Below are 23,044 nucleotides of genomic sequence, written 5' to 3'. Positions count from 1 at the left end.
CCAGTTATTTTGTTACAAAATGGATACATTCTCTTGGTAAAAATATTCAACAATTAGAAAGATAGAAAGTGGAAAGTAATATTCCCTGCCCCTCCATTCCTATTTTCAAGAAAATTTCGCTTGAAGATTTATTATTTTAGGCTTCCAGAAATGTTTATGGATGTCTGAGCATATTGATTTAAAGTTTAATATAAACAGAATCATATTATACATATCATTTGGCAACTTCCTTTTTTAACTTCATGAGATATTGTGGAAATCATTTCAGGTAATTTCATGTAGACCTACCTTATTCTTTTGTAAAGTCTGTGTAATATTCCATAATGCCATAATTTATTTAGCCAATCTCTTCTTTATGGACGTTCAGACTGCTTTCAGGTTTCTGCTATTACAAACAAAACTGTAATGAAGAGTCTTGTGTGTCTATCTTTCTTTGCATATTTACATGATTATATTCAAAAGTTAAATTCCTGGAAGTGAAATGGCTAGATCGAACAGTATGTATAATGTGCGTTTTGAATTTTGATAGATTGTGCCAAATTATGTCCACCTCAATTCGAATATTGCAATCTCTCTTTTTTCCTCCTTCTTTAATGGCCTGAATTTCTTTTATGAATTTAAAACAAGAGCCATGAAGTTTATGGTATTGGATTTTAAACAAAGAATTGAAAGGATTTTTTTCCCCAGGAATAATGTGTAAGTAATACTTGAATACTCAAGAAACTCAACTCCCATTCTTACATGCCAGGTGTAGTATGAGAAGGAGGTAATGCTGTGGGGAAAATCTGACCCCCTCACTTCCCTTGGTTCTAACTCTAGGGCCCTTTCTCTTGATTCCCAAACCGTGCTGCAGTGTGGCCTGCGTGATTCAAGACACCTAACTTTGGCTGTCTTTTGTTTTCTCATTTATAATTTGGCAATGTTTAAATTTGCCTCTTCTCCCTGACTGCCTTGCCTCTATCTACCTAATGGGGATATTATAAGAATTTCTAAGATGACTTAGTCAAGTTTCTGAGTCCCCAGGAGAAATGCCTAGTACAGCAGTGTTATCGTACTATTACAGGAAAGCATTATGATCAAGGGCTTGGAAATCCGGTGAGGAAGACAGCCTCTTCTGTGAAATAAATATGTGAGGGCTCCATCAATAAGAGGCCCTCAGGCCAAACTTATATAGTTTCTTTATCTCAGACTCTGATTTTATGATAAATAAGGATTTTTGTGTTTCCCACCTCTTATTGGTAATCCCATTACCAGCTGTGTTCATAGGACTTCAGCTTAATTCAGCCAACATTTATGCAGGTCCTATTAGGTGCTGAGCACCATGCCAGGTGCTGAGGGTAACGGATAGAGAAGACATGGCCCTTGTCCTCTGGGAATTACAGTCTAGTGGGAGAAAGATAGCTGAGAAGATAATCTATATTAACACAGAGCGTTGTAAGATAGACATAAGCTCAGAGGATGGTATGGGAATATGAGGTGATGGGGGACACCCACACCTACCTCGTCAGGGAAGTTTGGCTGATAGAAATGGCATCTGCGTCCCATTTTGATGGAAAAGTGAGAGTTACTCCATCAAAAGGGCATTCGAGGCAGACGCAAGAGAATAAGAAAGGCAAGAGTGTGCAAGCACTCAGGATCAACTGCGCTGGGACTCAGGTGACAATGGGGAAGAGGGTGTGTGGCCCATGTCAGGGACACCTTTGAGGCCCGGTCAAGCCTCTCTGCTTTGTTCTGTGTGGGATGGGGAGCCTGCAAAGGGATTTGTGCAAAGGTGTGTTCTGGTCACATTTGCAGGGAGGAGGAGGAAAGACCTTGGTTGACCTACCAGAAGGATAAGAGGTAAAAGTTCACTGCAGTTAACCAAAAGATCCCATATTGAAGAAAGGAAAGTAGGAAGGAGGGAGGGAGGAAGGATAGACAGAAAGAAGGAGGGGGGACTAAAAGGAAAGAGATATATCCTTAAGTTAGGCAGACTATGGGATTCATTGATAATTATCTCCATAACAGTAAAAGCCAACATTTACTGAGGGTCTACTCGGTGTCAGGTATGTACTGAGCCCCTCATTAATCCACACAATATCCCTGTGAAATATTTCATCATTTTCCATACAAGAAAACTGAGATTCAAGAAGTCATTTGCCAAAGGCTGCACAGGTTACAGGTGGGACAACCAGGCTCTGAACCCACACGCTGCCAACAGTTCACCCGTTAACCACTGCCCTGTCCAGCGTCCTAGAATGAGCAGGTGCCCTCCCAATCTGGCCCTCTCCATGACCTTCCCCTTCTTTTTTTTTTTTTTTAAACATTATTTTATTGTTATTTTATTTATTATTTTTGTCTGCGTGTATGTGAGGAAGATCAGCCCTGAGCTAACATCCATGCCAATCCTCCTCTTTTTTTGCTGGGGAAGACTGGCCCTGAGCTAACATTTGTGCCCATCTTCCTCCACTTTATGTGGGACACTGCCACAGCATGGCCTGACAAGCAGTGCATCGGTGCACACCTGGGATCCAAACCCGGGCCGCCAGCAGCAGAGCACACACACTTAACTGCTACGCCACAGGGCCGGCCCCTAACCTTCCCCTTCTTCCTTGCTCCTCCCTCTGCATCCGCTACTCATCCCACCTCCCCACCACCCTCACAGAAATGCAGACCTTGCTTTGTTTTTCATATAACCACTTAACCTCTTGTCAAGCAAAACCTAAGAGCCAGAAAGGATCCCAGTTCAAGTCTAAGCCTCTGAGATGTCTGCAAAGACAGCCTCCCCCTACCAGACTTTCCTTTAGGTTTTGTTTAATTCTGCTACTTGCAAAGAAAATGCCTGAAGGCGGGCACCTGCCTTTTAGTCTAACATGCCACCTCCCTGTCAGGCAGCTTTCAATTTATTGTGCCTCGGCATGTCCAACTGCGTCTTCTTCAAGACTTCCAAGGTGGCAGTGACAAGCTTTCTGGGTACTTAAGGCAAACGTGCATGACAGTTTTCCTTGTCACTTGCATTTTTAAAAAGCCTTGCCCGGGGCCCTAGGAAACCCAGCATTTAAGAAACCAGGAGCCTCTCAAGGAAGCCAAACTTTCAGAGCCTGCTTCCCTGGGACTTGTTTTGTGACAGGGATGCTGCAGGATCTGCTTGAGAGTTTACTGAGTGCCATGCGATATTTACATGTTGATGCTAAATGATGGTTGCCTTTTTTCATGGCATTTTTTGACGACTGAAATGTATGGATCTGTTCTGTGCATTGTCAGTGGGTATGTGGCTGGCCTACAAACACACTTAAATGGCACACTTCTGCAAAGCATTAATTTATGAGTGTCCAACAGGTATATGTAGGCAGGCAGACATGTCACAGGGGTTGCTATAAAGCTTAATTAATATCCCTGAAGAGCTTTTATATCATTTCATGAAAAGTGCTAAATAAGAAGAAAATATTGTACCTATGGCTATTATACATATGAAGAAATGTGGGTAAATATACCGATAAAGCTTCTCACATTTGCTTATGCCTCAAAGAGTCTGATGTAAATTCAAATGGGAAGATACATTGCATGAAAGATAACCATCTTTTAGTTGAGGGTTAAAAAAAAAGGAACAGAGCCCTAAACTTAACTGCTAGAAATCTCTACTCACTATTGATGTGGAAGATACAAATCTATAATCCACAAAAAAGAGTAGCAGTTTTCTTTCTTTTCATTTTCTTCATTTTGTTTTCTTTCTCCTCTGCCATTCCCTACACCTACGATTGCTTTGAGGACTTAAGAATTGTTGTTAGGTGTGCAGGAATTCAGATAAATCAGTTTTCTTTTCCTTTCTAGGTGTTGAAAAAGTCTCATAAAATACTTAATTTGTCCCTTTTAATTTTTATGGCATAAATATGCTTTCCTTCTTCTTTTTCTCCTTCCTCTCTCCCTCCCTCCCTTCACCCAGTGACTAGGTCTTGAGAACCTACAAAAACCTAGGAAATAACCATTTTGGGTTTTTTTGGTTAGTTTGTTTTTTATTTCTTTCTGGGCCTTAGTGTACTCATTCAGAAATGGAAGTGAATTTGAACTTCATTTCTCAAAGGTGTATCCCATGGAACACCAATTTTAAGACTTGAGAATGTGGGTTGGCTAAAATTTATGTGGTCAAATAAGTAAGCAGAATGATAAATACTGTATAGGGAGTACTGGGATATTTAGGATATTTAAGATATCAAAGGCTTGTGAAGATACGTAGTAATCTCCTTAATTTTGTCAACTCTAGTATTCCCCAAATATCTTTCTATGGAACACTTTCTTTACTTAAAGCTAATCATACACAAATACACTTGGTGACCCACAGAACACACTTTGAGATCTTATATTTCAGACCCTCTCTGATCTCATGACAGAGATAGGAAGCCCAGAATTTCTTCACACCCTTACTGCAGAAGGACTTTGTGATTTTGCTTTCTAAGATAAAACATAATTTCTCTTTCGACCTAAATTTTTGAAATTCATCCATACCTAGAATCGTTTATCAGATTATTCAATATTTGGGCCTGGTGAGTAAGTAGTGTTTATAACATAATGCTCAGAATACGTACTAACAATAAAACTTTTTTGTAAAAATGTCATGGATAGATAGCTTTCCTAGAATAGAAACTCTATTCCAGAAAGACTCTAACTAAAACTTTTTGCTGAAATGAGAGCCTGTTGACTTGGGCATGTTAAAACATTTTGTAAGATATGAAGTGTTCTTACTCTTTTTGTGACTACTGCTACCTGGCTCTTTGGTGATGCTTTTTGTTCATGTAATTCATGAACAAGCTCATGACATGGGTAGAATGCAAGGAGACTAGCAAAATATTTAGGGCCAACCAGAATTTGACTTTGCAAGGAGTTCAATGTTGATCATCATTTTCTACATTTAGAAAACAGCTACACGTTCCTGAAAAAGTCTAATGTAGAATTACCATATGACCCAGCAATTCCTCTCCCAGGCATATCTGCAAAAGAATTAAAAACAGGTGCTCAAACAAATACTTGTACACAAATATCCAGAGTAGCCAAAGGGTGGAAACAACCCCAAATGTCCATGGGCAGATGAATGGATAAACAAAATGTGGTACAAAAATATACAATGGAATAGTATTCAGCCATAAAAAAGAATGAAGTACTGATAAATGCTATGACAGAGATGAACTTGACAATATTATGTGAAGTGAAAGAAGCCAAGCACAAAAAGTCACATATTATATGATTCCATATATATGAAATACTCAGAATGAGGAAATCCATACAGTCAGAAATCAAATTAGTGTTTATCAGGAACTGGGAGCAGGAGAACAGGGGAATAGGAGTTACTGCTTAATGGGTACAGGGTTTTCTTTTAGGGTGATGAAAATGTTTTGAACAAAATAGAAGTTATGGTTGTACAACACCATGAATGCACTAAATGCCACTGAATTGTACACTTTAAAATGGTTAATCTGGGGCTGACCTGGTGGCGCAAGCAGTTGGGTGCACGTGGTCCGCTGCGGCGGCCTGGGGTTCGCCGGTTCGGATCCCAGGCTCGCACCGACGCACCGCTTGGCGAGACATGCTGTGGCGGCGTCCCATATAAAGTAGAGGAAGATGGGCATGGATGTTAGCCCAGGGCCGGTCTTCCTCAGCAAAAAGAGGAGGACTGGCAGATGTTAGCTCAGGGCTGGTCTTCCTCACAAAAAAAAAAAAAAAATAGTAATAAAAAATTTAAAAAAAAATGGTTAATCTTATGTTATTTGAATTTCACCTCAATAGAAAAAATTTTAATTAATTAATTAATTAAAGGAGAACAGCTAGAGGATCAGTGTGTCCCCCTCAGTATGAAAAATCTACTCAAGGGAGAGACAGCAAAATAGTACTGGAGAATCCATCTCTTGTTCTAGTCTCTTCCAAGAAAAATGCTAGGAAAAAATGCTTATTCCCAAAACGTGCTTTGAAGTGGTCAACTTTGAAGACACTACACAAAATACCAGCACATGTGATTTGATTAATCCTAGAAAATGGATCTGAGCGTGTAATATGTTAACATCTGGAAGATGGTCAACATGATCCCCATCCCTCATCAGGGTAAATGCAACTCTGCAGACTGTCCCGAAGTCATTGAAGCACCAAAGATGAGGAAATAAAGAAAAGTGTATCAGGCAGGACTCCTTTGTTACAGAGGTGGAGAGAAAGAAGGAAAAAGATAAATGAATTCTTCTCTGGGTGGAGGAAGGTCAACCTGAGATATTTTCAGAGATGAAAACCATCCTTTTAAAAGTGATTTGGAAGAGAAAATGCACCACGAAATCTTCACGTTTGCAGAGATACCAAACCTATGAAGATAAACTCCTCTGTAGGTGGGCAGGGAAGTGACAGATAAGGAGGAAGTACATTTACCAAAAATTCTTCCAGACTTATAGGAAGATTATCTCTGAGCTCCGGTTACAAACCAGGAACTGGCCCTGAGATTAGCATAAACGGATGCCTGCACATATACATCCATCAGGTTGCTGTGGGGAGGGAGGAGGGGAGGGCTGCAAAATGACAGCATCACTAAATAGACTCTTAGAAATTAGTCAAAAATGCATTATCCCACTGTTTCAAATACTATTGTGAGGTCTCAGTATAAATAACCAATGTGATTATGGCTAATATACCTCAAGAATGACAGAAAAGTTGAGGAGAATTCCAACTTAAAAGATCAAGAAAATGGGAAGGCTCTCACAAAACATGCTAAAAGCCTCCTCAGAACAGAAAGATGAAGGTTTCTCCAAGTATTTAAAATAACCATGTATTGTTATAATAAGAACACGGTCTTGTTTACCAAAATCTTGAAAACCAGAGTGACAGGGCATTCCTTGAAGAGGACGCTAGAGGATAAATAAATAGAAGTGTTGCATCTGAGAGCAGATAGAGAACTTTTTAAATTCATCACTTCCTACAGGCAGTATAAAATAAACTTTTCAAAATCTAAATTGATTCATGCTTTTAATTCATTTGCTAAAAATTGATCAAGTATCAAACATGTGGCAGGCACTCTTCCAGGGACTGGGGATACAGTGGTGAGGAAGACTAAATCCAGGCCCCCAAGGAAAGTACATGCCATTAGGGAAGCAGATAATAAGCAAGGAAATGAATGAGATAGCTACTCAAAAGGATTCGCCTTGAAAGGATGAGAGGGCGGGGTCTTTATACCACCACCATCACCCCACCTCCCTCAACAACCAGTCATTGGAGGTGGGCGGTCCCCAGGCTGCAATCTTGGGTAAGATAGGGTAATAAAATAATGGGGTGGGAAAGGCTGATCAAGGAAGCCTTTCTGAGGAAGTGAGCTTTAAGGGGAAACTTAAAGGCCTGAGAAGGAGGAGCTGTGCAAAGATCTGAGTTAAGAACTTTCCAGACTGAGGGAACTACAATGTCAGTGCCCTGAGATGTGGAGAAGCTTGGCCTCTTTGAGGGACTGCAAAAGTATGGCGGAAGCCTCAGGAGCAGAGTGAGTGGAGGCAAAAAAGAGATGAGATAGACCATAACGAGGTGCCTTGCAGGCCACGGTGAGGAGCTGGATTACTTCTAAGTATAAAGCGATTGGAAGATTTTAAGCAAGAGAGCAATATGATTTGGTTTGTGTTTATAGACAATGACTAGCTCCTGTGTAGACAATGGCTGTAAGGGCCAAAGTGGAAACAGAACTGCTGTGTGCAGTAGGCCAGGCACAAGGTGTAAGTGGTAAGAGGAGGACGGATATGTGTTGGAGGCAGAGAGGAAATTGACTGATGATAAGTCAGGTGTGAGGGAAGGACAGGGACCATAGTGAAGCCTAGTGAGGTAAGTGGCATCGTGCCCAGCCAGATGCCACCCTCCAGGACTGGAGCACACATTTCCTCTCAGTTGCTGGGAGAGTTGGCAGCCAACAGATCTCAGCCATGTCTCTATCTCAGACTGGACTTCAGCTGGGGACAGCTCACATCCCATGACTGGACCATAGGAGGTTATGAAGGCCCAACCCTCTCAGCGCAAATTGGAACAACTCTGCAGAGCCATCCCAGCTCCAGAGCCGCCCATGAGGTTGACCAAGGGCCCTTAGCAACAGCATCACATTTCAATTTCTCCTTCTGCCCAGCCTGCTTCCTTCACTCCCTCACAGGTGGTATTCCCAGAGCACTTTCTGATAAACTTCCTGCACGCAGACTTTTCTTCCTCAGAGTCTGCTTCCTGAGGATGGCACCTGCACAACAGATGGGTGATGACTTCTTTACCCAATATGGGTGAAGACTGAAGAAGAAAGATAATTTGGAGTGAAAATCAAGAGTTGTGTTTTGGTCATGTTAAACTTGAGATGTCTAACTATATCCAAATGTAGATAGAGTAATAGGTGCAATATTGGGGGGTGGCTAGAATACTCTGGACAAAAACCAAAACCCTCAAGGCAGAGGGCAAAGACGACAGCCAAGCCTTTTCATCACAGGGGACCAGACTAAATTCTCCGTGAGTCTATTCTACCATAGTCATTTTTTAGATTGAATGCTCCTAATTCTGCTTCCTTTGTTCAACGAGAAGACATAGTTTAAAGCCTTTTGTATCTGGATTAAAATCCGGATTCCATGCTCTCAAAAACATGCATAATGTAGTCGTCCATAATGGGTACCTCTTCTTCCCTCCACTCACCCCCTGGATCACTATGTTCCAGCCACACTATTCTTTCCTATCCTCAAAAATTTGATCTTTCCCACCTCAGGGCCTTTGTACATGCTGTTTCCTCTGCCTGGGATGCTCTTTTCACCACTCCTTGCATGATTAGCTGCTTCTTATCCTGAGACCTCCCCTTTTTGATCATCTCCTCAGAGAAGACTGACCATGCTAATGTAGTCCCACATTTTCTCTGTCTTAGTTCCTTATTTCCTTCATGGCACTTCTCACAATTTGTAATCATTTCATGTATTTGTTGGTTTACCTGGACTTGAGTTTTGTTTATTTAGTCTGTCTCTCCAATTAGAAATTCCACATGAGGATAAGGACTTATTCACCATTGTATCCATGTGCTCAATAAATATTGGTTGACTCATGACTTCATATTTTAGATATTGTGTTCTTCCAAGGACGAGGGGGAATACAGTACATACATGTATTAAACGCCACCTGTGGGCCAGCTTCTGTGCTTACAGATTGTATTCATTATCTCTTTCAGCCCTTCCAACAGTTCTGTAATGTAGCTATTATTTACCCATTTTTCAGGAGAGGCATCTGAGGCTCAAGGAGGTTAATTGGCTTTCCCAACATCACACAATTCCCGGTGGAGATGAGATTTGTGTCCAGATGTGCCTCATCAAATCCTGTACATTTTCCACTCTACCATAGTGTGTATGTTCCTTCAGCAGACATTTGTGAGCACCTACTATGAACAGAGAAAAATACTAGGAAACAAAAGCTATAGGGGCCTGCCTTTGAGAAGCTTGTAATTTGACTGGAGAGACAAGGCAAACACACAGGACAAATGTAATAGCATGAAGCAGAATATGATAAAGGGACATACCGTCAAGTTCCTTTTAGCTCGAAAATTCTTTGACTCTCTGAATGGTACAGGCAATAAACGCGATGGGAGAAATCATTCTGCTCATTGATTGTATCTGATGGCGTGTATTCTTTCTTCATCTACCTCTGGCTGCCAGGGAACACAATTGCAAGTCTATTTGAAATAGCTGTCTCTACTCTCCCATATTATAGTGTATGGTGAATTCAAGGTCAAGTTTGAAGTCAAAGTCAGAAATCTTTGTTTTTTCCCACTACTATATCAAGACTCTTACCAATTAACTTGAAAAAAGTCAACAAGTTAACAACTCCAGGGGGAAAAAAAAGACTCCTCATCTCATCCCAAAGACTCTGAAATGGATTTGCTCACGAAACACCAGGTTTCTTTAGTGACCTCCAGAGACCTTGACTGTCACACTGAGCAGTATATCATTTCACGGAGGGGAAAAAAAGTTTTACCATGAAAATGCTATGTTATATCACAGTGTGACATTATTTAAATATCAAGAGTTGAAGCTTCTATTTAGAAAATGGAAGGCAATAAATTGAGTTGCTAATTATTCCAGCTGTGAGTATTTTTGGTATGACTGCAAATTTTGAAGAGGGCAAAATAGAGGATTTTCCTGTTGTTCGTGGCATGTGCAAATGTAGTGACGGTCGCCTATGATCTAAAAGGTTCAGGGATCAGAAACCTTGAAAGCCTACTTTTCGTTGAATCAAAATTAGTTGGAGTCTAAGCCTAGGGAATCATGATATGAAATGGGCTTTTAATTATCCTAATTGGGTTATCGGCTTCTTTTTCAAACTTGGGATGTAGCAATCTATAAAAAACACTTTTAAAGTTTTATTTTAAAAGCAACAGTTTACTTCTCAACCCAAGCATAAATTCCCAACTGGAAGAAGAGCATAAGTACATTAGTAACATCCTCAATCCCTTTCTTTCCTAATAAAATTATTTTTGAGGGGTGGGGTGCCTGCAATGCTCTAGTCGTTGTCCTAATTAGAACTACTCATTCATTCAACAAATATTTTAAATGAGCTGGGCACTGGACTAGGGCAAGGAGATCTAGTAAAAAGCAAGATGTACATGATTCCCACCTTCAAGGGATCAACTGACATTTATTGACTAGTCACTGGACGTCAAGCGCAATGTTAGACATTTCTCATGAATAAACTCACTCCATCCCCCTAACAAGGCCATGAAGTAGGTACTAGCATTTTCTCACTTTATAGGTGAGGCCTCCAGGACCTAGAGAGGTTTAGTAACTTGCCCAGTGTCACACAGTGACAAGTATAGGAGCCAGGATCCAAACCCTGGTTGTCCAAGTCCAGAATCTGTAGGCTTCATACTGCCTCCTTGATACGATCCTGTTGGTTTCAAAAATAATTAAATTAATAATAGTGATAATAATAATGAAGGAATGTTTATATGTAGGGAAAGAGTCTGACTCTAAACATCAAATGTTTACCAGTCTATCTCTCAAGAGTATAGGAGACTTTTGCTTTCTATTCTTTTAAATTTATGTACTCGATTTTTTTATGATGTTTTATGCAAACATTTTACGTTTGCAAACAGGAAAACAGAGGCAGAACACTTAAAAGGTTGCTTAGTTTGCTATTCAAGAAGTGGCTAAGCAGCAGAGTAATCAATGTCATCTTTCTCATTACCTCTCATGCTTTTTCCATCTCATCCTGTATGCTCCTCTCTCTTTTTCTCTTCTCTCTTTCTCTCTACGCCCTGTGTCTCTCTGTCTCTCAGGAACCCACTCATCGAGTTTCTCCACTACCACCACCATTCCTTTTCCTGTTGGAGAGTATAATAACGATGCCAGAAAGTGTGGTGGTGATTTAACCTCTCTCCAGCTAAATGTTTTGTTATAACTCCTGAAAACCTAATTACAGTAACTTTACATGCTACAGTACCCTTTATGGGCTGCCTCTTTATTAAACTTACTCCTTTAGAGACAATAAACCTGATGCTTCAAAGGGCATGGCCAGGACCGGTAAAACGAGATGAAATCTCACGTTTTCTAGTGCACACCTGATCTCCCTCGCTGGTCACCACGCCCCCACTCCTAGTGGATTTCTGCCTCTGTCCTTTCTTTGGCTTTTTATCAGATTTCAGCCACTGCATTATAAGATATTAAAAATCTTTTAGGGATTAATGGGCTGTGTATCAATATTTTCATCCGCTACCCTAAATACCTGTGAGTTTATTTACCGGGGAGGTCAATTTTCTCGGTAGAACAGCAGTGAACACCTGGTTTCCCTGATAACCAGACCTGCTTTTTTGCACATGGCACTACGTTGAGACCATTCAGGATGCCCTCCTGGTTTCAAAGAGAAGGTTTGCTGCAGCTGACTTCGTGAACAAAAGAGAACATGCCTGTCCTGTTAGTCATTAGTTGTCCTATTGGCTGAATTGTACCCTCTGATGAGATAGTGGGATACAGATGAAGAGAGAGGAAAAAAACAAAACCTTGACCATTGGAGTCGAGGCAGTACAATTATTTGTGTAGTACATTTCTGTTTGGAATCCCTGCTGGGATTTCCCCCCGAGAATACAGCCAAACCAACAGAAAATAGGGAGACCGCCCCTTAGGATCCCACTGGTTGCAAGCTGAAAATGGTACTCAGTGTTAAGGGATTTTTGTATTTGTTTTTTCTTCCTTTGGTAGGTTTTGAGGTTAATGAGTGAGTTTACTTGTGCTTGACTCAGAAAAAAAGGGAAATCTTTCCCTCTTTTCTTGAAAGGGGCCTCAAGTAATTTAGCCAGCCACCGCTTCTCAAAGCTTCCACTCCAGATTCGTCAAGCTCCTTCTGTATCGTAAGAATAAAGTAAAAACTCACAGCATTTTGAATGGATGAGGTCCTTCTTGCATGGATGCTATGCATGAGTTTCTTGTTTGTTAGACTTCTTTTTAAGATCTTCCATGGTTGTTTAATCACAGAAAATGTATGCCCTTAATTTTCTAAGCCAATTTGAAGCAAAAGCCTGGTTTGCCAAGATTCTGCCTCAAATGCATGTCTTTGCTGTCATGTAAAGAGCATGGGAGAATGGCTCTTAGGCATGCTCTCTCTCTTTCTGTTTTTATTAAACAGTTTTGTTTTCACATGAGGAAAAAGTGGTGACATTTACCAAAAAGATTGATAGTTTAGGGTGAAGTGGTGATCACTGTTTTCTTAAGAACTCACTGGGACCTAATGTACAGAGATGAGGACATAGAGGACCCCCTTCTCCCTCATCCTTACACTCAATTCCACAGCCGTTCTGTGCCCCTAACCTGTGCCAGGCAGGGTGCTGCGTGCGGGGACTGAAGACCCGATAACCCGCATGGCTGGGAAAGGAAAGAAGCATGGCAAGCTCTTCTGTTATTTTTGTGTAAGACATCAAGGACTGGTTTTCTCTATCCCTTTGAGTGTTAGCAAACTCCAAGGACAGCACTTTGGGGCCCCTCATTTGCCTTTCCTTTCCGAGGCACAAGTGGCCAATTCTAAGAGCAATTGAGTTGTGCTTGAAAAATGTCAAGTGCATTTGGAAACTACACATTTTTGCTGACGCCTGGAGTCCTGAGCCGAGCTACTGCCGTGACCGACCGCTGGGAAGCAGTTCAGTTGGGGCATCACAAATGATTCATCGGCGCATACTGAGCAGGCCCCTGAGGGGGAAAAGCTGTCTTAATGGTCAGTTCAGGGAAGAATCAGGAAAAGTCCCCTAAGCCTTCTTGGTCCTCCCAGTGACCATCTGGCCAGACCATTGCCTTGTGGGTCTTGCTTCATTTTATTTATCTTTTTTTCTGCCGCATGTGACTGCAATCCTTGGGAGAATCAGAGCTTGCGTTTATTCGATGTTATTATGAAAATTTTCAAATATACAGAAAAATTGGAAGAATAGTGCAACATAAGAACAATCACCGGGTTTCAACAATTGCCATCGTTTTGCCACTTTTGCCTTATCTATCTGTAGAGACACAGAGAGAGAGAGCCTTTTGCTGAATCATTTGACAGTAAGTTGGAGACTTCATGACACTTCACCTCTCAAGACATCAGCATTCAAAACTTGCATTTTAAAAAATATATCTAGTAGCCATCTAGTGTGTTCTCTTTAGTTTGACACATTTGAAAGTTGTAAAAGTGGTTAGGGTAGAGTCTCTTAAACTTCAACATACATGAGAATCACCTAGGAGACTTCTTAACAGACTCACTCCCAGACCCCAGGGTTTGGATGGAGCTCAGGAATTTGTACTTTTCTAACAGAGCACTCAAGTGATCCTAAAGCAGTTTTATGGGACACAATCTGAGGCTCACTTCTTTAGAATCTTTCTTTTTATATTTGTTGGCTGAATTTAATGTTCTAAAGATTTGTAATACCAGGGTGTAACTGTATTGTGTGAGAAACAGGAGTCTACATATCTTGGTACTTTGGTTTAATAATTTGCAGTACCAGAAACTAGAAAGGAGGGATGTGATAACTAAATGAATTTTGTTTAGCAATGATCATCAGACACCACAGTACCATGGGCGGCCTGAGAGATACACTCTGTGAAAGTTAATGCAGCAATGAAGAGTGTATGGGTTGTTTTTTCTGTGGAGGGATCTGGCCTTGTATGTATGAATATAGACACTTGCCTGTATGCACATATGAAAACTTGTAAATCTATTGGGAAAGCAGAAGTCAACATGGCAGAAGAAATCTCAATTTAAAAATTAAGAATGTTCCCAGTATTGTCCTTTTAGCATTCATTATTTTGGCCTTAGAAAGATTGTAGGTCATTCATTTAACAAAGATTTGTTGAGTGTCCACTATGTGCCAGGCTCTATTCTAAATGTTAGGATATAGCATTGAACAAATCAGACAAAATACCTGCTTATTTTAAACTTCATAGAAATTCAGTTCTCTTGATGGAGATAGACAATAAATAATACATAAATACATATATAATGAAGAAAAATAAAGCAGTTGTCACAGGATGGAGAATGACAGAGAAAAAAAGTGAGGAGGTCGGGGAAGATCTCTTTGAGAAAGTGATGCTGGAGCTGAGTGGTGAATGACATCAAGAAACAAGCTATGCAGATACTTCCAGGCAGAGGGAACAGCAAGTGAAAAGGCCCTGAGGCAGGAATGTGTTGGATGTGATATGATGAGGAATGGGCAATGTAACTGATGGGAGGATAAAGTGGTAAAAGATGTGGTTGGAGAGGTGGGAGAGGGCAGATCTTGGAAGACATTGTAGGCCAGAGAAGGACTTCTGAATTTATTCTAAGTGTTATTGAAAGCCTTTATTTATTTGTTTGTTTGTTCATTGGGGGGGTGGTAGTGGGGTGGTGGCATATGACGTAATCTGACTTCCTTTTTAGAAGGAAGTGTGGAAAACAGACTGGATTGTCAACAGGACAATTTTAGGATCTCATGAAGCAATTCCATATGTAAGAAATAATAACTGTATCCTTCTATTCTTATAAATGAGTGCATTAAAAATAACATTAAAGCCAATTTAAACTTCATCTTGTGATTTCCCTCAGGTTGCTAAAACATTCTTGTTTCTAATTTACTGATTCTGTCCACAACTATGACTGATGTTCAGGCACTGATGTTTAGGCTCTAGAGATACCAAGAGTAATATCTACCAGTATCAAGTGTCAAGGATTTCACAATTTGATTTGGGGTAGATACATTAATTATTAAGATTATTAATATGTATACTATACCAAGTGTATAAATGAATTCTTGAGTACACAAAGTGATGGGGGTGGGGGCATGTTGGAATAGGTTTCCCAGGTGGGTGGTTGGAAGGTGACTAGGAGTTGGCTGGGGTGGGGGTGGGGTGGATGGGCTGAGTAGAGAAGCTCAAGAAAAGCTATTTCAGAGAGCACTGCACATCATTGCCAAAGGCATGGCAGCACGAACAGGCTGGTAAGGAAAGATGCACCTTTTGGTGTGGCTGAAGCATGGAGTTCATGGGAGCTGGAACACAAGATTGGAGATGAGTAGAAAAGTTGGGTAGTGGTCATAAAGAAACTGGTCCGTTTTTGGAGATTGAGATTTAGGTTTCTGCTTTTAGGCATTAGAGCATCAGCAGAGATTTCTAAGCCAGGGCATGACAGCATTTGTGCTTTGGGAAGAAAAATGGCAAGAGGGCTGGAGGGGAGGGTTGGTGGGAGAGGTTTTCAGAAATAAAACTGATGGGATGCTTCAATCGCTTGTGTGGGAGAAGGTGAGGGAAAGGGAGGAAGTGAAAGTGACTATAGCTTATTAGGCAACTGGGAATAAAAAGAGGAGTGTGTTTGGGGAGGGGAAGGAAAAGAGCCTGTGTTTGATTGTAACTTGTTTGACAGAGAAGCAATGTAGAGGAAGAGATGCCCGGTATACAACTGGAATGTGGGTCTGGACCTCAGGGAAGAAGCTGGGCTGGAAGGGAGATCTTCAGTCATGTCAGTGATGGCTGAAGCCGTGGGAATGGGTGACATCTCTGTGGGAGTGAGAACTAGTGTTCTTAAATTTTTAAATACTCATTAAATTACTCATTAATGATGACTTACAATGTCTTTACATCCCTTTGATTTCCTATTTTCACTACCCACTCTTGGAAAATTGTTCAAGAAATAAAATTGAAGTCGTTCTAAATCACATCCCAGAGTTTTTCCATCACCCTGACTTTCTGGTGTGCATATGTTCCAGCTTAATTATAAGACAGTGGACTATTATTTAGTGATTTGGAGAACTCTTCAGGTGTTTGTTTGACATTTGTCAAGCTTTAAATTAAAACTCCTGTTTCAGGCTCCTTATGTTGCTCTGAAGAATTAATAATAAAAGTTACTCATAATGTATTGAGCACTTAGTATGAGACACACGCTGGGGTAAGTGCTTTTTCTGCACGATCTGATGTAATCCTCACCACAACCTGTGCTGTGATCTGAGGCACCTGTGTTGTCATTACCCCATTTTACAGACGAAGAGATGGAGGCTCTTAAGAGCAGCATTAGGTGACTTACAGGAGCGTACTTGTCCAGGAATGGCACCACCAGGACTCCAAACGAGGTGTATCTTGCTCCAAAATGCTGCTTTTAAACACTATGCCTACTGCCTCCTCTTCCAAGTCTCTTTTAATCTGGAGCATTAAAAGAAAGCTATTGGACAAGCAATACAAAGCCTTATTTATGGAATCAAACCTCCCGGCTTTATTCAGATCATTGAGCATACTTATCGTACAAATAAAGTTTAAATATCAGTTGTTTATTTTAATGTTAGCTACGTTAAAGAATTCACTAATCAGATACTCATTTTCTGACATGCTTGTCAGTCATATCAAGCTCATTTGATCTTTGTCGAGGATTAATACTTTCAAGATTTTATCTGGAAGCAGCCAAGATACAAAAATTTGTAATGACAGTGATTTTGCCTCGGAATCCCATTGGGAAAGCCTGCTAACGCCATATGCAGGGGCGGTGTGGTGTAGTAGGGTCCAATTAGAGTCAGGCAACAACCCCACTTGCCACCTCTGAGCTTCAGCTTTCTCGTTTGTAAAACTGGGGGGATAATAGTACCTACCTCATACGGTTGATGTGAGGTTTAGCTGCAAGTAAAACATTTAACGTTGTAACTGACACATAGTATGTAGTCCAGAAATATAGTTGCACCTACTGAAGACTTGAAAAGAAGAGAAATACCTGTATGATATTTTGGAATCTTAGAATTGAAGCTGAATAAAATCACAAAACAATAAGAGAACTCCACACATTCATTCAAGTCTCCCCGCATGCTGAATTTTGAGTTGGATGCTGGGAATATAAAGGTGAATAAGGTAGAAAATAAGACACAGTCCCCAGCCTCCAGCTGCTCAGACTCTAGATTCTGTGTAACCCATGCTTTGAAGTACACTGTATATTTCCTGGAAGATAAGACATCATTTTAAACAAAGAGTGGCAAGTCACACTTGAAATCTTATAAACGGCACACATAAGACAGAGAAAATCTACTGTCAGAGAACTGATGGTCCTTGAAGTATCCTTGGAGTGACAGTCTCCTGACCCCTGAGGAAGGGTTGTATTAGGTGTCAATTGTAGACCCCGTTACCCTGTTGTCACACCATGGCTCTAGTGACCAACGGCACTTTGTTCAATTGCCAGGCAAAGATGTTTCCAAAGAAAGAACCATGATCGCATGACCTACAGAGGTGGTCTCAGAACAGGAAGCAGCATGGAGAGGGGACACAGCCCAGGAACAAGGCTGAAGAGAGACAATTTAGGGTAACACTTAAGAGCGCTGATTTTAGTAGAAGACAGAGCTCGGGTTTGAATCCTTGGACAGTTGCTTGACTTAGCCAAGCCTGATTTCTCATATATTAAACAGGGATATATTTAGTTTGTAAGTAGTTGTGATGGTATATTTCAAGTGCCTTTAAATAGTAGGTTCTAATACATGATAATGTTTAGCAGCAGCAGCAGCAGCAGTCGTCATCTCTCAGTGACAAACAGTAACTCACTTTACATATTTGCTTTGAATACTTTGCAGGAAGATAAAATCTAGATGTATATGTGAAAGCATAAAATGATGCAAGTTTATAGAATTAACTTATGTGGCCCTCAAATGTACTGTTCACCCCTTTTTCCATGACAGGGTAGGGTGGTTAACTAGGACTGTATCAAGCAGAATGAAAGAAAAAGCAGCTGGATGTTCCTTGTTAGCTACCCATGTCGATCCTGACTCTTTCCCTTTTCTTGGTAGGCACTTTCTCTTTAAGACCTCCTCGGGAAGCACGCCCCTGTTCAGCAGCTCTTCTCCGGGGTACCCTTTGACCTCAGGAACCGTGTACACGCCACCGCCCCGCCTGCTGCCCCGGAATACCTTCTCCAGGAAGGCCTTCAAGCTGAAGAAGCCCTCCAAATACTGCAGCTGGAAATGCGCCGCCCTGTCTGCCATTGCTGCGGCCCTGCTCTTGGCTATTCTGTTGGCGTATTTCATAGGTAAGTCAGGACAGCCTGCTCCCGACCCTGGCTGTGATAATGTGGGGGAAAGGTCATGGTCTTCTGCATGTAGAAGCCCTCTTAAGTCTGTACAATTTGCTTGTTGGCTCCTGAAAGATGTAAAAATGAGTGATGGATGGGAGTGATTTTTCCCTCCTGAAATCCACTTAAGTCTGATGAGTTTCTCCTTCATGATTCTAAATGACATTTATCAGATGTGAAATTAAGCATCCTTACTGTATTGTTTCTTGGAGATAAGCTGAAAATTGTCATTCCTGCAAACCCATCCCTCACTCCCAAAGTAGCCTTCTAGTCTCCTCCATCATTGGATTTTAACCCAGGTCTGTGCTCTGAAATACGTGCAACATTGGTTAACTTCAGCCAGAAACTGAATAGAAGAAGAATAGAGATCAGCATGCCTGAGCACATCTTGATTCAAACAAAAGCTAAAGTAGCTAGCTTGTTTTCAGAGCTGTGGAACAGAAACAGGATTGAGAGGCCAGAGCATCCAACCAGGACTTTGTACAGAATCCAGTCGCCCAGATACAGTGGATCTTGTCCACATCCCCTCCTTTGCCTCTGTCCCTTTAGCTTCAACTCAAATCTTACCACGTGTTACTGAATCTGAATCAGGTTCACCTCCCACACCAGCTGTGCTTCTGGGAACTCAAGGTATGACTTAGGGTAGCAGATTGATGAAGTTGCTGGGGTATCTTTCTCCCCATGCCAAGGATGTTGGTTTGCATCCATGGGGTGTAGCCATGTAACTATGGAAATCATCAGATGCCAAGAGTTCAGGGGCAGGGTGCCACATGCATATGAGCATCCTGGGCTGGACACGAACCCTGCTTGCAGCTCCTGGCCCCAACGAAGAGCCCCCGAGCCACTGCTCTGTCAACTGAGCTTGCCAATGGCAGACCTCCTGGCCCAGGCAGAGGCCAGGGTGGCGTTTGTTAAAGTTTATTTGAAACACTTGATGGTCCTGGCTTAGTTTCAGGGCAGCGGTGACAGGCCTCCCTAGTTTGGCTGTGCCATGTTGCAAAGCAAACCTATAAAACACCAGCAAAAAGAGGCCGACTCCCAAACAGGTCTTAACACTTATGCTGAAACCTCTCCCATTTAAGAGAAAAAAAAGGCAACCCTGATCATTCTGGCTTTGCCTCTTCTCCCAACAAAAGCCCTCCCTTTCTCCCTCAGAACTGGGGGCTCGCACACTTCCTTCATCCTCAGACAGCCAGTGTGGTGCCTGCCAGAGAAGGAACTGGTCCAGGACTTCCCAGACCATTCTACCCAGGCTTGCCTGATGGCAAGGGTGGGTGACCGTGCACCCCACAGACATCTGAGGCCCTGCCCAAGACAGACCATTACAAGCCAAAAACTGATGGGAAGTTTTCACTCTCTCCTATAATGTCACTATGTTCATCTTAATAAGGAAAAATAGGTTTTTACATTCCTTACCAGTTGCATCTCTCAGAAATGCCCTCCAAAAGTGAGAAAATTGCCACTCCGGGGAAAGGCACCATGTTTATCTGGGGCTTTGCAAAAAAACTTTTTGCTCTAAACCCCAGCTCTACATGGGGACTAAGGTCTGATACCCACAAACCCCTAGTTTAAAGTCATATCTGCCTCTCACTTACCTCTTGATGAAGGATAGAGTAATGGATTGACCTGAGGGAGGGGAAGGGCATCTGTTGCACCTCAATCACTTGAGTAGAATCTTTTCTGTCCTTAAAGGTAGTTTTGTGTGCTTCCCCAGGTAGGTGTTCGAGGGAGGGAGGGGCTTGGTGGAAGCAAATTGAATTGCCTTCAGGGTCTTTGCATGATTTGGCTTTGTGTCAGAAACTTCAAAAAGGGTCCATGAGTTCACATCTCAGGCTTAATGTGCCGCTGAGCCAGTGGGCACCATGGGGAGCCCAGCTACAGAATTGAGGCACTGCCAGCCTCTGCCAATACCGTCCCCAGTGTACCTCCTACTCCACTTGCAGGGGAGAGATAGATGGCTACTGCCTGATTTATTGAGCTGGATAGTTAAAATATAATAGCTTTCTGTAGGGCGATCACATAAATGGGAAACCATATAGTGAGAGTTTAATGTTTTAATCGCATGTGTAACTTGTAAATGATGGATTAGGAAACATATTTATCCTCAGTCTGGAGGCTACTGGAAGCTGGACCCGAGCATCTTAGGAGGGTTTATTAGATTATAATCCATCATTTCCTATTATGTATGCTTTAGGTAAGATTATGCATTGACCCTGGAGTATTGAAAAATAGTTTATGACTCAGAATGAGTGATGTAACGGGCCTATTAACCCAACAGTAATGGCAGTGAGCGTGGAGCTATAGGGCTACTCTCCAGAGGTGATGATAGGTCTGCAAGTGTGACAAGGGCTCAAGATCTTGAGTGCTGATCTTGACCCCGGTGATCCTTTTCTCTTTAGCCTTGACAAAGTTGTTTTCCTTCTGGGTCTTGGTTTCCTAAGTAAAACATGGGAGCATGATGGTTATTTCTGTACAGAAACTCCAAAGTCTGGTGAGGATTAATTAATGTGTATAAATCACTTTGAAGATGAAAAGCAGTATATTATTAATTACAGAGCTGCAGGGGCATAAACAGTGCATTGCAAACACAGAGAAAAGTGCTTTTGGGAGGGAGTGATTGTGCCTACCTAGAAAACAAGCCATCAGGGAAGGACAGATGGGCAACAGAAAAATAGAAGCCCTCCTGTTAAGAAGACCGGAGTTTTTAAGACCTGAGCCCATCCTGGTTCACACATGACTCCTTGTTCTACTGGAACATGACAGGTCCTGAAATTGAAGCATCAGCCCCAGGACATTTATGGACAGGCACTGGGTTCAGGTCTGCCAGGAACTGTGACAAATAGGTCGAATGATCTTCCTTGCATGTTCAAACTCATTGAGACAAGACTTTCCAGAAATGAGCAATTTGGAATAGCTCAGCGCCATGACAATGTCTTCCATAAATCCAGCATGTGGGTGGGTATAAAAGCAGAATGACACCAGCCCTCATACAAACTGGAAAACATGAGCCTTGACCAGCTCAGGAAAGGTTCCACCGGTTCCTACTCACACAGCTGGGGTCAGAGATCTTTTATGATGTACTCTTCCATCAGATTCTTCCGATGCCACATTCTCCCAGTGTATGAAACATCCTGGAATAAATTACTCTGAAAAGCTGCATGAGCTACTAGGGGACCATTTCGTGCATCACTCAGCCCCTGTCCCAAATGGTTCCTAGGGAAAACTGATTTAGGAGAATTTGTCTGTGAAAGGCAAGAAAGCATCCCTCTCAGGAAGTTGCCTTTTATCCTTGGGCAGTTCAAGTACTTTCATTGCCTGCGACATCAGAAATCCCTCTAGATCCCTAAGTTTCTGAATCATGTCACCAGTGTAGAGTTTCTCACGTGTTTTATGCCAACTATACTGTGTTTTTATCCTCATAGTATATATACACAACAATATACATATATATATGTATATATATATACATATAACAATAACTGGTTAGAACCTTCTATTTGCTTAGAACTGTAAGCTTTTCCATCTAAAGCACTTTTATATAATTATTAAATTTGAACCAGACCCCCAGCCCCCAAGATACACTCTGGCAGAAAATAAAATTGGTGTATTATAATCATTTGACAAGAGTTGATACTGAGGCCCAGTGAGTCTTAAGTCACAGGGCTACTTAGCTGCAGGGCTAAGACTAGGCCCTTCGTCTCCTGATGTCTAGTCTAACATCTTTCCCTTAACTACTTCTCATAAGGATTACAGTTAGCCATATTTTCCAAATACTGCCTGAAACCTAAATGATCCTTTCTGTAACATCAGTTCACCTGATCTAATTCTGTCCTCATTAGCAAGGGACAGTAACTGGTTCCTCTCCTTCCTGAATCATCTTTTAACACAGTGGACAGAAACCATATCTCCTCCTTGGTCTCCTACCCTGTCCTCATATTTCTGCTTCCCCAAATATCTTCTGTCACAAAGGTCAGCAGACTTTTTTTGTAAAGAGCCAGATAGTAAATATTTTTGGTCTTGCAGGTCTTGCAATATCTGTCACAACTACACAGCTCTGCCCTTGTGATGCGAAAGCAGCCATAGACACACGTAAACACATGGGCATGATTGTGTTCCAAGAGATTTTCATTGTGGACACTGAAATGTGAATTTTATGTACTTTTCATATGTCATGAAATACTATTCTTTTGATTTTTTTTCAATCATTTAAAATGTAAAACTATTCCTTAGCTCATGTGCAGTTAAAAACATACAAACAAACAAAAAAACACATGGCGAACTGGATTTGGCCTGCCGGCCACAGTTTGCCCATCCCTGTTTGATCATATTACTGTTCTTTTCCTAAGAATACATTTTCCGAGTGTCTCCACCTTTACAAAAAGAAAGAAAAATTGCTTTCAGACTGGCTAAGAGTCCAACCATATGTCCACTGTAAGTGGAGCAGGTAATTGACACATTCTGACACTGCAATCCTATTTCATGATGAATAATTACATCTGACTTTCTAACCCAAACCAAAACATAGGAA

At 41.5% G+C, this 23,044-nt stretch overlaps 1 protein-coding gene across 2 annotated transcripts in view; it reads left to right on the top strand.

Moving 5' to 3' along the window:
• The window catches only part of TENM2 (teneurin transmembrane protein 2), a 573,466-nt gene that overhangs the window by 304,185 nt on the left and 246,237 nt on the right, over positions 1-23,044 (top strand). For both annotated transcript variants that reach the window (XM_087429448.1, XM_014786118.2), the window contains exon 4: positions 18,236-18,474. In XM_087429448.1, coding sequence (XP_087285574.1) covers positions 18,236-18,474 — 239 coding nt within the window. The remainder of the gene's footprint in view (positions 1-18,235; positions 18,475-23,044) is intronic.

Source organism: Ceratotherium simum, chromosome 4 (genome assembly GCF_057802395.1).
Source record: "Ceratotherium simum simum isolate JZ-2026a chromosome 4, ASM5780239v1, whole genome shotgun sequence".
Lineage (NCBI taxonomy): Eukaryota > Metazoa > Chordata > Mammalia > Perissodactyla > Rhinocerotidae > Ceratotherium > Ceratotherium simum.
This window is presented reverse-complemented; position numbering and strand designations above follow the sequence as displayed.